Genomic DNA, 16,091 nt, shown 5'->3' with positions numbered 1-16,091 from the left:
AATTATCAGGAGAAAAAATATGAATTTTGATTAATAGACACTTGTTAGACCCTGGCTTTAAGGCAGATTGAGGAGGTATCCTACTGTTACAATTTCTCCAATTTTTGCATGGGGTACAGAATGCTTTCTCGGTGAAACAGCATTCCACAAGCTTATGACTAGAAACTAAATCAGTTCCTTATTTGGAGTTTGATCACAAATTATACATATATTTGATAAACAAGCAGTCTAATTTACACAAAGAGAAAAAAATCATTGGCACTAGACCCATCACCCCCTTCCTGATCCTCCCCAGAACTTAATTATCTGTCATAAAGATGAATGAATACCATCTTAGACCTGTTGTCTACGATGCTTCAGGCTGACATTTCCTGCCTAACTGCATTAATATGATAATAAGTCAGCATTGAGAGAGCTCTGGGACTCATTTTATAAAAATTTCAAACTTAATCTAATTATTTACATGAACAAGAAAAAAAACATTTGTAATAGATTCCAGTATATAGAACAATTGAGCCCATCTCATATTCCTCTAGCCTCATCCCAGCTCTGCTGAAGTCCTTCCACTGTATGCCCTCTGGAAATAACAGTCAAGTTGCAAAGTAGTCTCCTTAGCCTCCAACATTCAGGTACTGGAGAAGTCATTGAGTGTTTTAGAATTAAATTTGTATCATCACTTTTATTACATTTTGTAATTAGTGCTGTTCCGCTCTGAACAGAAGTACAATTTCAAGCATTTCAATCAGTTTTTAAATCTTATCTTGCTCATGGAATCTCATACCCGATAGTTCAAGTAGCTAAGTTACGTCAGTGTGAAATTGGAAGCTAGCAAACACAATAGAACATTATACTTTACCTAAAAGCAGCTAGTGGTCTCACTGTAAATCCTTATAGCTTCATATGACAAATGACATGTTTGGCACACATACAGTAAGAAATAAATCACTGAATACAGCAATTTTCATTAAGTTAGGGGGCCATCGATAAAGTACATAAAAAGGGTGGAAGGGCTTGAAAAAAATCATGAAAGTGCCGCCAAGAAGAAGGAGAAAAGGTTGGCCAAGTGTAAGGCCACTGCCTTAAAATCAAAACTGTCCCGCCATTACAAAAACACACTAAGTGTGGTTTTTAAATCATGAAAGCTGTTGTTTTTTTATCCAAGTCGGTTTTACTAGTCTTTGAGAGGCTGAGAAGAAAAAAAAACACTTCACCTACACTTAATAGGACACATTGGTATTACTTTTTTTTTTAGATACATATATGAACATTTCAATTTAACCTTTATTTACACATAACTACATCAGTTGGAAACATTCAACCCAATTGGTATTTAATATAGTTCAACATATTCCTTTCCTAACAGCACTGTGGGTGTACCTACGACTGCTGTGGTTCAGAACCGCAAGGGCAATGAGGGATGGGCAACAAATGCTGGCTTTGCCAGCGATGTCAACATCCCATGAAATAATTTAATTTTAAAATCAGGGCAAGAACAATAAACCTTCACTATTTCTGCAATTAGTTTATCTTATATATTACATTCCTACAAATCTTACCAACCCAATTAACCATTAACTGTAATATGAAAACCTTAACACCTCCAATCAAATATCTACTCCCGAAAGCTATTTTGGGTCATGTTCCCATGAAGAAATTTGTTGATGTAATGCTTCTGCTAATCAAGGCAAGTTCTACATATATTAACTCAACGTTAAGATTCCGTTGGGAAAAAAATGTTGGACAAAATTGCGGATATTTGGAACAAAGACAAAAATGAAATCAAAACTTGCCAGCAAAATAATGGGGCAACTCATGGCCTTCATCACTACTTGTGTACAACTTCAGGCAAACAGCATGTACAGTTAAAAACTAATACCCAGAAGTTGCTGTCCAAGTTGTTACATTGCTTCGTCAATTTCATGAACATGTCTGCTTCACCACTGACACACTGAATGTCGTGAAGTTGCTTTATTTGCATGGTAGATACAAACTAAACGTGACACATATTTAAGACTATAATTAGAAGAACATGTACCCTTTTAATGACATGATAATTGTTAATAACTGACAAGTTAATTACAAGAGCGGAGTCTCATTTCTTCAGGCTTTCAATGTATCAGAGAAATAGTAAAAGGTCAAACTGTACATTTTCTTACATTTCCTTTGTTTTCTTTTCTCTCTCTTAATCCAAATCGTTCCTTCTCTTCTCTTATTTGTTTTCCGTACCTAATCTGATACTGAATGCACCCCCTGTAATTTACCCTTCAACTCAGTCCTTCGCCTGTTTATTTCTTAATCCAAATCTCATTAGATAAGAAGATATCTCATTGGCTTCCCTGTTCACTCAAGTCCCAAATGCTGTTTCCCTGGCTGCGCTATAATTAGCTTGGAATTTCAGCAACTTTGCAGGAAAAGCTATTTTGAGCTGAAGGATGCAGAGGTGTCTAATTCATGACAGATGCCATCAGATGCCCTGCTACAGCCAAGTCTAGCCCTCTACATTAGATTGGCTACATGGTGCGTGTTGAATTAAAAACTCCCAAATACCTGTATTATTCCTATAGGCGGTGCTGCAATAAGTTTTGTTCAATGTTAGAGGTGTTATGCTATAGGGCATATAAAGTCTTTTTTCAAATAGTGAACATTATTCTAAGATTGTCCAATTTGGTCACTGTGTTCGCAAAAATCACTCAAAAGGCTTTGCACAGTCACCTACTTCCACCATTTTCCCCTCAGTAGCTGAATTTAACATCCAAAATAGGAGTAGGGTCAAAAAAATTACATGTCACAATAACATGATTAAATTAACTACTGGTTGATGCATCTGTTAATGATCTTAATGAAAATTTTTCCTTCAAAGAGTCAGTCTCTTTCAAAAACATCAAATCGGACTTGATATTTTGACCAGAGCAGTGACTACGTGAACTGAATTGGACTCTTCATTCTGAGCATGTGCAGTGTGCCTAATTTCCCAGGGGTTGTATCCACACTATCCAGTCCACAACACTGAGGGAATATTTTTCTTTAGCTTCTAGAACCTTCTATTCATCTGGTTTCCCTCAATGAATTTTGGGCAAACAAATAGAAAAATTTTAGGTAATGTTCAAAAAAATACAAGAATAGTTGAGCAAGGATTGAGCAAAAGTAGAGCTTATAAGTGTCCATTGTAATTTTAATTTTGTGTTCCATGAACACAAACTATAGAGGAGAGGAGCCAGTTTAATATTAATGTTAACGCAATTTTCAAGCATACCCCATCAACAGATTTTTGTAGATATTGGTCAATAGCTCTTGTACCCATGAGACAGATGCTACGAAATAGAGGGATAAAACATGTAAAAGATATAGAGAGAGGCAGTCGAGCAGTTTCCTAATTTGATTAATTTTTTTCTAATGTTAAAATTTGAATGCAAATAGACAGGATATAAGGGGAAGAGAAACTATCTGAGAGTGAAGGAGCCTCTGGTCCCTCATCAGCGGTCCTGCAAATGCCATGTGATGCGAGTGATACTGCAGCAATGGGAGACAAACAATACAGAGGTCGAGCTGGTAGCTGAACAGGGAAGCAGTGGAGATCATCACAGAAGTGAGGATATGGTAGAGTAACATGGTAGTGGGGAGAGAAGCTATGATGGGGTGAGGGCATATCAGTGGGGAAACACATGATTTGGGATTGGAATACACCAAGGGCCACAATTTCCAGGAAATACTGCCTCAAATGCAATCCACGGATATTAGTGGCTCCTTCCCCAGCAAACCATAAACTCACTACCTCCAACCAAAGTGAAAGAGAAGCAAAGAGTTAAGGGGAAGAAAAGAAGCAGAAGACATGACGGACAGAAACTGCAACACAGAAAGCAGATACAGTTAAAAGAGAGATCATAATTTCACCCATACCGTGCATGCTACTAGTTGTAATTAAAATTATATTTTACCATTGGTTTAAGGTTCCTTTTGAAATGGTGATTGCTGACAAGATAGTAGCTTCTACTGGGGGAAGGGAAAGAATGCTCAATAGTGCACATTGAGGACGGTACAGATATTAGAATTTTCAACTAAAGTCCTTTACAAATGAGAAGCAGAAGCATTCTACACAGTATGTTTTTGAAATGAAGAAACAGCAATACTGAATCCCAAAAGCAAAAATCAAACAAGCTATTAGCACAGCCACGAAAATCAGGAATCTGAAAGTTAAGATTGTGTAAACCACTCAAGCTACCTTTTGAGCCGATGTTCTCAGCCTAACCATACCACGTAAACCTTTTGCCAAAAGGTTTCCTCTTTACAGATGCTGACTAATCTGCTCTGCATTTGCAGTTTTTTTAATTCCAAATCTCCAGCATGTGCAGTCTTGTTTCTTTTGCCATTGAACTGAATATACAAAATCATTCCTCTCCCTTGCCTTGCACCTACACACTGTGAATGCACAGCACAATCCCAGCCACTAGCGTAACATGAAGTGAACCAGTCAAAATGCAGAAAAATAGTTCCCACCTTGAGATTTTGTATGGCATCATGAGACAGGAGATTCACAATAGACATATATACTATCTTGGGGATGTAAAAATAATTTAACAGTAGACAACTCTAAAGCAGGCAATGTAATAGATCCCAGCACTATGATTGGAAAGGATCTTCACTGTAAAATCAGACCAAGAGGACAATGGGTACCTTACCCTTTACGTGAATTATGATCAAAATTTTGCAATCTTCAGGAATAAACCACTGTCACTTTCCTTTCACGATATGAAATATAAGAAGCCTGGCAAATATAGCTAACAGATTTGAAAAGAAATAACCCACATGAAGTGTGAATTATATGACCTTCTCTAAAATATTACTTTACTCACCACTCAAGAAAATCTGTTAATTCACCGACCACTGCATCACTCTAATTATTGGATAATTCTCCCTAGTATGACATCAAAACTTCATGCTTCCCCACAAGTTAAATTCTATATTAAAGTCAATATACAAGATGGTACTAATTCTAAGAAATCTTCTAACATCCAATGTTTTTTTCCAAATCCCTTAACTACTATTGCTATGCACTATTCAACGAGAAACTATTGTAAGCACGCACCAGCAACACAACACAGTTAAGCACTGCAGAGAACATGTTAGAATCAACTTCTCTTATTTCAAATGGACAATAAACACTTAACATTAGCACCATTGACAATAAAGTTATCCAGATCTTTACAGAATAAAACTAAATTGGGATCCAACCCGAACACTTATTTATTTAGGTAGGCAACATCTTTCTTCACTCACACTTTGCTAGATATTGGTTCAGTATCTCTCAAAACATGCAATCCACCATTTGAAACATCTTTACTCCATGCGCACACATCAGGCTTAATAGTCACTGGGGTATGGAAACAAGCTACAGTACTGGCTAAGATATTATTTTCCTGGCCAAAAATGTCTCCACCAGTTAATATTTCTAATCCATAACTCAGAGAAGATAAAGGGAGCTTACTACAAAAACATGACTTGTATTTGCATATATAAGTAGAACTCAACTTCCAAAATAGTTTCAGTATTGCTGAAAAAAGACATTTTGTCTAAGCTTTTCGTCTTACACTCATCAGGACACTCGCAAGGATACCAAGTGTCCTGATGAGTGGAAGACAAAAAGCTTAGATATGTCTCTTTTTTCAGCAGTACTCAAGTTCTATACTACCAAAATAACTTCAATATAGTATTTATAAACAAAGTATTTTAATTAAGGTGCAATTGTTATCTTTTGCTCTATTATGTCAAGCATTTACACGCGACAATTCTTGCTCCTTCACAATGTAGTAGAGAGAAAGTGTTACTTTCTAGCTTAATATTGGGTTCAAGAAACCTTTCCACTATGATTATATCACTGTTCTAATGCTGAGGTCTTGCCAGGGTATACACTGATTTAACTACAAGAACTGTAACAACTAAGCAGATAAGTGGCAGCTCCATGAAGTTTTGTAAAGCAAATCAATGCACAAGCAAACGTGGCAATCCACCTGTGTCTGAGTAGCGCATGATAAGCAGTAAGTGTTTCCAACTGACCATTTTGAGTGCTGAAAATAGTCACTGGGGTTTCAGTAAAGCAAACATTTCACACGTCCACCATTTCACATAGATATACAGGGAGGGTTTTCTCTCACTTGGATTTCAGTGAAATGCAACTGTGGATATGAGAATTTTTTGTGAAATTGTGAAAAAAAAAGCATCCAGCATTACAATTACAGGCTTTGTCCTTTCAACCTGGGTTGTGTGGAGGATGCATTTTGAGCCACATAATGCAAGGATGAAGTATTGGTAGTGGGAGCAATTTTCAAGGCGAATCACTACAAGTTGGGGACTAGAGATAAATTTTGATGGATGGAACTACTTTATCCCCTCAAGAGCCTTTATGTTTTATCCATATTATCACATTAAAATTCATTGGTTTAATTTTCCCTACAGCTTACTGATAACATACAAATGCATCTTTTCAGTGTTGGTCACTGTTCTCTCACGTATTGAAAATTATTGTATCTATTGAAGTCGATTAGGTAATACAGAAAAAATGTTCCATCAAGATTTGATCTAACTTTAGAAAAACAGAAAACCAGCCAAGATAACAGATTTTAAACATTATTGAACAACTCTTTACAGACAATATTATCATTTAAGTGCCTTAATACAAATATAGAGGACACATTTCGGTCACCAACTCCAATCCTACATTCCAAAAACTCTCCTGTGCTCTCCATGGTGGTGCAGTGTATTCCCTCAACCCAATCCCAAATCCACCAGTGACAGGGAATTCACCCATCTTTACACACCTTTAACGCTTTAGAATTTATCGTCTTAAATCACTCCCCAGCTTCAAAACACACACTTTTCTGACCCCCGTCCTACAATTCCACCCCCCTCCTCCCCCTTCCCCCTTCCTCCACAATGTCCCCAATCCCCTGGAAAACAGAAGTGTTTCATCAGGTGGGAAGAAAAAAAAAACAGTACAAGTTGTCATCACCTTCCACAACACAACTGCTGCTTGGCTCTAAAGACACAATAAATGGTGCACCCACGCACCAGCATTTTCAGTGAAAAAAGAAGTTGCAGTGATTATCTGCGGCCGCTTTAAATAGCTGCTTTTGAACTCCACTGCGCCGAGAGTACACATGTTTAACATGACTGTCCTCAAGAACAGATTTCCAGCTATGATAACCGAATGGGGAATGGAGGGGGGGGGGGGGCAGCAAACTTACAAACAGAAGGGGGGTTAGCGAAGCAGAAACCCAATAAATTAAGGGCTGGTATTTATGATGTTAGTGAAACTCATAAATGGGGAGAAGCAACTTTCAATGATATTAATTGGGTTGTTTTTAATCAGACAATGAAGTGCTGCCCATTGTACAAAGGGGAAAGAGGGGGGTGGGTGGATATTAAAATCAGGCTCTCTTACCTCCTGGTACTGGGAGTCCTCGGGTTGGAACTCGCTGCTGACCGTCTCTAGCTGGATGTTGATGTGGGGGAGACGGTGAAGGAGGTTCACCCACCAGGGAGGGGAATAATTAACCGCCGCCGCCATCGGGCCCGATGGATCCCACAAGCCGAGTCTGGCCGGGGGGGGGGGGGGTGGGGGCTTCACTCCATCCCCCGGATTCGCCCCCTCCCCAAGCTTTTTCACCAGCCGGATCGATAAATAAACCCTCCTCTCTCCCAACGATGACGATATGTCCGAGCTCCGGGAGAGGGGATCTCTCTCTCTCTCTCAGTCAGACCCCCGTCCTCACCTCCCCGGCGCAGCCCTCCCGCCCCCAATTCCCTGGGGAGGGGATACGCCCGCCGAAAATTCCCGAGTCTCGAGGATTCTCCACCACCACCACCACCACGGAGCGGCCCGGACCGACCCAACACCCGCACCACAAACAAGAAAAGAATTTCCCGGCCGGCGCTCAGCCGCTCACTTCCCCAGCCCCACTTTCCTCTCGTGGATTGGGCACCAGTTCGCACCCCCTCCCCCCCCCCCCCGCCAACCTCAGCCGGCAAAGGCCCCGCCTCCCCGCCCGTCAAACAGGCTTGAGTGCTGACTGTCAATCAGAACGAGCCCCGCCCCCCCCTCAGCGCTATCAATCAGAAACTGAGCCCAGCCCCCGCATCTGTCAATCAGACTGAGCCCCGTCCCCACCGCGGTTAATCAGAGACCGTGCCCCGCCCCGCCCCGCCGCGATCAATCAAAGACCGAGGCCCGCCCCCACCGCGATCAATCAGAGACAGAGGCCCGGCCCCAACGATATCAATCAGACAGAGCCCCGCCCACCGCGCTCAATCATAAACTGAGCCCGCCCCCACCGCTATCAGTGAAAGATCCCCGTCCCCCGCTGCTATCAATCAGAGACAAAACCCCGCCCCCGCCACGGCCAATCAGTGACTGGGTCCCGCAACCTCCTCAATCAGACTGAGCCCCACAACTGGCAATCAGACTGAACCCCTTCTGTCAATCAGAGGCTGAGCCTCGCCCCCACCGCTATCAATCAGGAACTGAGCCCCGCCCCCGCTACGGTCAATCTGAAACTTAGTCCCGCCCCCTCTTATCAATCAGAAACTTAGCCCCTCAACTGTCAATCAAGACTGAGCCCCACCCCACCTATCAATCAGACTGAGAACACACCCACCCCACTTCTCAATCAGAGACTGAGCTCCACCTCCTGCCAGTAGAGGGGGAGCATGTGGCCTGGTGGAAACTTCATTGGACTAGCAATCCAAAGACTCAGGCTAATGTTATGGGAGCAGGGTCCAAATCTCACTGCAACAGCTGGTGGAATTCAAATTCAGTTAATAAATCTGGAATTTAAAACATTGCTAAGTAATGGTGGCCATTGAAACCATTGTCAATTGTTACCCTTTAGGGAAGGAAAGCTGCTGTTCATATCTGTTCTGACCAACATGTGACTCCAGACCCTAAATTCCCTCTGAAATGGCCTAGCAAGTCACTTGGTTGTATCAAACCGCTACAATGTCTAAAAGGAATGAAATCGGACAGATCATCCAGCATCTACCTAGATGTCGGAAACGACAACAGCAAACTCAGCCCTTTCAACCCTGCACTAGTCCTCCTTACTAACACCTGAGGCCTTGTGCCAAAATTGGGAGAGCTGTCTCACAGATAACAACCTGACATAGTCATACACACCCAGACACCACCATCATCACCCCTGTGTATGTCCTGTCCCACCGGCAGGACAGGCTGAGCAGAGGTGACGGCACAGTGGTATACACAGTGGCAGTTGCGTGAGAGTCCTCAACATTGACTCTGGACCCCATGAAGTCTCATGACATCAGATCAATCATTGGCAAGGAAACCTCCTGCTGGGTACAACCTACCATTTCCTCCACAGCTGATGAATAACTGCTTCATCATGTGAATCAGTACTCCACCATGTTGAATGCCACTTGGAGGAAGCACTGAGGGTGGCAAGGGCACAGAATGTACTCTGGGTGGGGGCTTCAATGTTCATCACCAAGAGTAGTTCAGTAGCATCACTACTGACTGAGCTGACCAAGTCCTAAAGGACATAGCTGGTAGACTGTTTCTGCAGCAGGTGGTGGGGGAACCAACAAGAGGGAACCTAATCCTCACCAATCTACCTGTCACAGATGCATCTGTCCATGGCAATATTGGTAGGAGTGACCACCGCACAGTCCTTGTGGAGCAGCACCAGGCATATCTAAAGATAAGGTGTCAACCTGGTCATCCCACAACACTGGACTACTTGTGTGCCAAACAGCATAAGCAGCATACAATTGACATTGCCATGACTCACTGGGGATAGTGCGCTATAATATCAAGCTCCACTGTTCCCCCAGCTGCAACAAATGTGAAAAAATTTGATCAACCAAACTAATTGTTTAATTTAGGTTAACAGAATATGAGCACCAGGTTTGTATGCTTAATAAGTAAATAACTGTTTATTAAATAACTTGTCTTTAACCAGTGTCAAAAGAAAGAAATCTTAACTGCTAATTTCTAACTTTATCCCTTAACTCTACCCCTTCTTAAATCCCTATACACACACACAAGACATAAGACACACAAAAACATGAATTTTAAGGATGGGATAGAACAGTGCAATAGCCTCAATTCCGGAATGCAGGATTTGATGGGTTGATTTTGATTGATGTCTTTCAAATTCCTTTCATTCTTTGTTGATGACACGAGGTGGTCTTCCAACAATTTCAGTCTTTAGTTCACTGGTTGAGCACTTGCCTTTCAATGTCTCTAATGGTGATTTTCCCCTTTTCCTCTTGACAGAGGTTTTCAGAGACAGAGCAGGTTTTAGGGATATGAGAAGAAAAAAATCTAGCTATTATTGTAGGATTACTGGAATCTTACACACGCAGGAGAGAAAGGTTTTAGGTCTTTTTCCTTTTAGGCTAGGAGCTATTCTGCTGCACTGCTCTCACACAAACCCTGGTCACCTGGTCAGGAGCCAATTAAAATGTTGTTGCCAGGCAGTTCCCCATCAGACCAGACTCCTCCTCAGCACCATCCTGTCTTTCATGGCACATGTTCCAAGGCAGCAACATTGTATATATCCCTCACGCTGTTTCAGTAGACATGTCTTTCAAACATCAGCCATTGTAATTTTAGTCAACAGAAATAAAAAGATAGGTTCACAACCATCGGATCAGATCTCAGCTCTGCAGTCCTGCCACATCTAGTCATGAATGGTGGCGGATAATTAAATGACTAACTGGAGGAGGAGGCAGGTATGCCTATCCTCAATGATGGACAAGCCCTGCTCATTAGTGCAAAAGACAAGGCTGAAGCATTTGCAACCGTCTTCAGCCAGAAGTGCTGAGTGGATTACCTATCTCGGCCTCCTCCTAAGGTCACTAGCTTCACAGATGCCAGTCTTCAGCCAATTTGATTCACTCCATCTGATTTCAAGACAAGGATACTGCAAAGGCTATGGGCCCTGACAACATTCCGGCAATAGAAATGAAGATTTGTGCTCCAGAACTAGCTGCACCCCTAGCCAAGCTGTTCCGCTGTGTACAGCTACATTTACCCAACAATATGGAAAATTTCCCAGACATGTCTTGTGCACAAAAAGCAGGACAAATCCAACCCAGCCAATTACTGCCCCATCAGTCTACTCTCGATCATCAGTAAAGTAATGGAAGGGGTCATCGACAGTACTATCAAGTGACACTAACTCAGAAATAACCTGCTAACTGATGCTCAGTTTGGTTTCCATCAGGGCCACTCAGCTCCTAACCACATTACAGCCTTGGTACAAACATGGACAAAAGAGCTGCCCTCCAGAGGTGGGGTGAGAATGGCTGCCCTTGACATCAAGGCAGCATCTGACTGAGTGTGGCATCAAGGAGCCCTAGAAAAACTGGAGTCAATGGGGATCAGGGGAACAACTCTCCACTGGTTGGAGTCATACCTAGCACAAAGGACGATGGTGTGGTAGTTGGAGGTTAATCACCTAAGTCCCAGAGCATCACTGCAGGAGTTCCTTAGGGTAGTGTCCTAGGCCCAGCCATCTTCAGTTGCTTCATCAAAGACCTTCCCTCCATCATAACGTCAGAAGTGGGGGTGTTCACTGATGATTGCACAATGTTCAGCACCATTCACGACTCCTCAGACACTGAAGCATTCCATGTCCAAATGTAGCAAGACCTGGGCAACATTCAGGCGTGGGCTGATAAATGGAAAATTACATTTGTGCCACACAAGTGTCAGACAATGACCATCTCCTGTCAAGCTCCTTAATTGTTGTTGGAGCTGCACTCATCTAGGCAAGTGGAGAGTATTCCATCGATGTCTACCAGCATTACTTTCTATTCCCTTTTCCCTCATATGCTTATTTAGTTTCTCCTTAAATGCTTCAACACTATTAACCTCAACCACAACTCTTTAGGTTGACAAATTTCTCCTGAATTCCCTATTGGTGATTATCAAATTAATGGCCTCTATTTATGCTCTTCCCCTCAAGAGGAAACATTCTCTCTGTATACACTCTATCAAAACCTTTTGTCATTTTAAAGACTTTTATTAGGTCACCCCTCAACCTTTTCTTTTAAAAAAAAAGCCCCAACCTGTTCATCCTCTCCTTGACAGACATCCTCCAACATTTTTTGCATCATTGTTGTAAATATATTTTGCACCCTCTACACAGTGCCTCTATTGTATCATCTCTTAATCCTTGTATTATTGTCCTGGACCCTGAAATTAGCACCTAATTGATCCTAGTGTAATTTCATTGCAGTGTACCATGTTAATGGTGAAAGGTACATAGAGGTGAACCATGGGGCTGGAGGACTGCTGAAACCAGTGTTATTTCTATTTAGGTGTGTTATTGGTCTCAGCAATGCTTATTGGACTTATTGACAATTGTGCTATGTCTTTCTCAGTTTCAATTATAAAGGATGTTGCAAAGCAGTGTTGGCCTAGGATGCATTGTTATAGTATCAAATATCATCAGAGAGTCACAGAGTAATTATGGCACAGCAGAAGGCCATTTGGCCCATTGAGTCCACCCAATTTCACATACAATACGAAAGCAAAATACTGCAGATGCTGGAAATGCAAAATAAAAACAGGAAATGTTGGAACCACTCAGCGGGTCAGGCAGCATCTGTGGAGAGAAACAGAGAGGCAGTTAACGATTCAGGTCGATGGTGGCCCTTCCTCAGAAGGCTGTTGTGTCAATGTTGACTGCCATTTCTCTTGCAGGAAAGCCCACCTTGAAGAAGTTCTGTTCTTCCCTCCGACATGAATTACCTTTACCTTTTCTACCTTATTCACCTTCATTGCTTTCTCGGGTTTGATCAGCTATCTACAAAAAAAACCCCTTCCACAGCCACATCCCCTTCCTTAGCAATTATTTCCGGCTCCAACTTAAACCACGCGTCCTGATGAAGGATGATCATCGACCCAAAACATTAACCCTGTTTCTCACCAATTTCACACCCATTTTGGTAGGTAATCCTGGTTTGAAACACTCCATGCTAAGAAATTAAACAACTTCATTTATCTATTTCTATATCAATCTGTATCTATATAAAAAGGATGAGCCTACATCTAGCACATGTCTGTCATGTCAAAAAATATATAACTTTAATTTTCTGACCAAGTGCAAGAACTGGGAGTTTATAAGCAGTAGCTAAAACTCTCAATGCAAACAACCTCAGGATGTGCTATTTAAACCATTTCCTGATGGGGAAATGCCTGTATAGTGCCCTTAATGAGACATCTCAGGTTCAACTCTTTCCCTCTCAACAGGTGAATAAGACCATAAGACATAGGAGCAGAAATTAGGCTATTCGGCCCATCGAGTCTGCTCCGCCATTCAATCATGGCTGATAAGTTTCTCAACCCCATTCTCCCGCCTTCTCCCCGTAACCTTTGATCCCCTTACCAATCAAGAACCTATCGATCTCGGTCTTAAATAAACTCAGTGACCTGGCCTCCACAGCCTTCTGTGGCAATGAATTCCATAGATTCACCACTCTCTGGCTAAAGAAGTTTATCCTCATCTCTGTTCTAAAAGGCCTTCCCTTTTCTCTGAGGCTGTGCCCTCGGGTCCTAGTCTCTCCTACTAATGGAAACATCTTCCCCACGTCCACTCTATCCAGGCCTTTCAGTATTCTGTAAGTTTCAAACAAATTCCCCTTCATCCTTTTAAACTCCATTGAGTATAGACCCAGAGTCCTCAAACGTTCCTCATATGTTAAGCCTTTCATTCCTGGGATCATTCTCGTGAACCTCCTCTGAACCCTCTCCAGGGCCAGCACATCCTTCCTGAGATACAGGGCCCAAAATTGCTCACAATATTCTAAATGTGGTCTGACCAGAGCCTTATAAAGCCTCAGCAGAACATCCCTGCTTTTATATTCTAGTCCTCTCAAAATAAATGCCAATATCGCATTTGCCTTCCTAACTACCGACTCAACCTGCAAGTTAACCTTAAGAGAATCCTAGAGTAGGACTCCCAAGTCCCTTTGCATTCCAGATTTCTGAATTCTCTCCACATTTAGAAAATAGTCTATGCCCCTATTCTTCCATTGTTGTATTCCATCTGCCACTTCTTTGCCCATTCTCCTAACCTGTCTAAATCCTTCTGCAGCCTCCCCGCCTCCTATTATTATATTATTATATATTACATATATAATTATTATATATTATATTATTATTAATAATATTATATTATTATTGTATTATTACAGCTCCAATCCCCAGACTACCTGTGTGCAAAGCCACAGCAGGAGACTGGCTAGAACGTGGATTGGTTTGCGATCTGCATCTCTCATTATGATCATAATTCTCACTGCTGTAGTGACACGTTCCCAATGTTGATCGTTTCTGTCGTTCTCCAAACCGGATACATCACGAGCTTTCCTCACCGACTTTCTTTTGATTTGTACTGGTAATCGCTAATTCACTGTAGAGAACAGTCGCTCAAACAGAAGGGTTGAAAGAGAGTGTAAGAAATTGGGGTCTTTAATATAAAGGTATTTTCTGCATAATATAAAACCCCCTAAAAAGCTTTGTAAATAGGCAACAATTTTTAAACAGCCTTTGGAAACGGGCAAGGTCATTTAGTTCAGGCTGCCATGTTGACATTCCTAAGCTGTTAGGATGGCATCCTGTGTACCCCCTTATCTATGCAATTGTTTAAAAAGGACCAGGATATGACCCTCAGCATTATGTAAATTAAAAAGATGACCTCGTGCGGATGGCGAACAGGATGGGCGTGGTAACCACCCTGACATTTGGAGTAGCTGTCCTGTATCCATTGGCCAGAATAGTTAGATGGATGTAGATAGATGATTGACACTGGCCCCACAAAAGCGGGTATATATATTGGTGTTATACCGGTGGTAGGGAGCTGAGGTGCTGGTGAGGTGGCATTGCTCGTTGGGCAGCAGCCTTCTTCGGATAGAAGATAGACAAGAGGAGGAGGAGGAAGATTGAGGGAAAAGTTTCCTAACACTTTGACTAGAGAACAGTACACTGTTATCACAAGCTACTGAGATCAACATTCTCTGTGCCAACCGTCCGCATGTCCTCCAAGATCAGTAAACTGCTCTCAACTGCTACAGGTCGTATACTTTTTTCTGCCTAGTTAGTTAATATATCATATCTAAACTGCTGTTTCTTAATAAACTTGATAAACTATCTTAAAATTACTTATGACTAGTCAACAGCCTATTTAGGTATCTGTGGGCCAGAGTCCAGAAATCTAACAAGAGGGCGATTTTTACGGTTAGGCATATCCACACAATCTAAGGCAACAGGGATTCTTTTTTCAAAAAAAGTAATTCAACAGGATCAATAAGGTATAAAAACGGAAAATGTTGAAAAAGCTCAGCAGGTTTTGCAGCAGCTGTGGAGAGAGAAGCCAAGTTAACAATTCAGGTTGGTGAGCCTTCATCAGAACTGGAAAAAGTTAGAGATGTAACACTGAAATGAAAGCAAAATACAGAGCTTCTGGAGATCTGAAATAAAAAGAGAAAGTGCTGGAAAAACTCAGCAGGTCTGGCAGCATCTGTCGAGAGAGAAACAGAGTTAATGTTTCGAGTCGGTATGACTCTCTCCACAGGTGGTACCAGATCTGCTGAGTTTTTCCAGCACTTTCTCTTTTTATTAGAGACGTAACAGGTTTTAAGCAAGTACGTAGGCAGGGAAAGCAGGGAGAGGGGGAAAGAGGGCAAGGGAGGGTCTGTGATAGGGCAGGAGGAAGGAGAGATTAATGACAAAAGAGATGATGATGCAAGGTAAAAGTGGGTGGTAATGGAACAGGTAAAGAAGCAAAAGGTGTGTCCAGGGGAGGTGTAAATGGGAATAGCAGAATCATTACCAATAGCTGCCATCTGTAAAAATGGGGGAAAATGTTATGATCTGAAATGGTTGTAGTCAAGGTTGAGTTCAGAAGGCTGTAAAGTGCCTCATCGAAAAATGAGGTGCTGTTCCTTGAGATTTCGCTGAGCTTCATTGGATCAGTGTAGGAGGCCGAGGACAGAGAGGCCAGATTGGAAATGAGGCAAAGAATTCAAATGACAGGTGACCGGAAGCTCAGGTTCACGCTTGAATGGAGTTCCAC

The 16,091-nt window shown here is 41.9% G+C and overlaps 1 protein-coding gene across 3 annotated transcripts in view; it reads right to left on the bottom strand.

The window, feature by feature from the left end:
- The window catches only part of ttyh3a (tweety family member 3a), a 181,337-nt gene extending 173,568 nt beyond the window's left edge, over nucleotides 1-7,769 (bottom strand). For 2 of the 3 annotated variants that reach the window (XM_078558683.1, XM_078558682.1), the window contains exon 1: nucleotides 7,436-7,769. In XM_078558683.1, the coding sequence (XP_078414809.1) occupies nucleotides 7,436-7,561 (126 nt within the window). In that variant the 5' untranslated portion in view covers nucleotides 7,562-7,769. The remainder of the gene's footprint in view (nucleotides 1-7,435) is intronic. The other variant, XM_078558685.1, reaches the window with a different exon arrangement.
- Nucleotides 7,770-16,091: the final 8,322 nt, after the last annotated feature.

The sequence above is a fragment of the Cetorhinus maximus genome, chromosome 15 (genome assembly GCF_964194155.1).
Source record: "Cetorhinus maximus chromosome 15, sCetMax3.hap1.1, whole genome shotgun sequence".
NCBI lineage: Eukaryota > Metazoa > Chordata > Chondrichthyes > Lamniformes > Cetorhinidae > Cetorhinus > Cetorhinus maximus.
The sequence above is the reverse complement of the archived record's forward strand: the minus strand, read 5'-3'. Positions and strand labels throughout refer to the sequence as shown.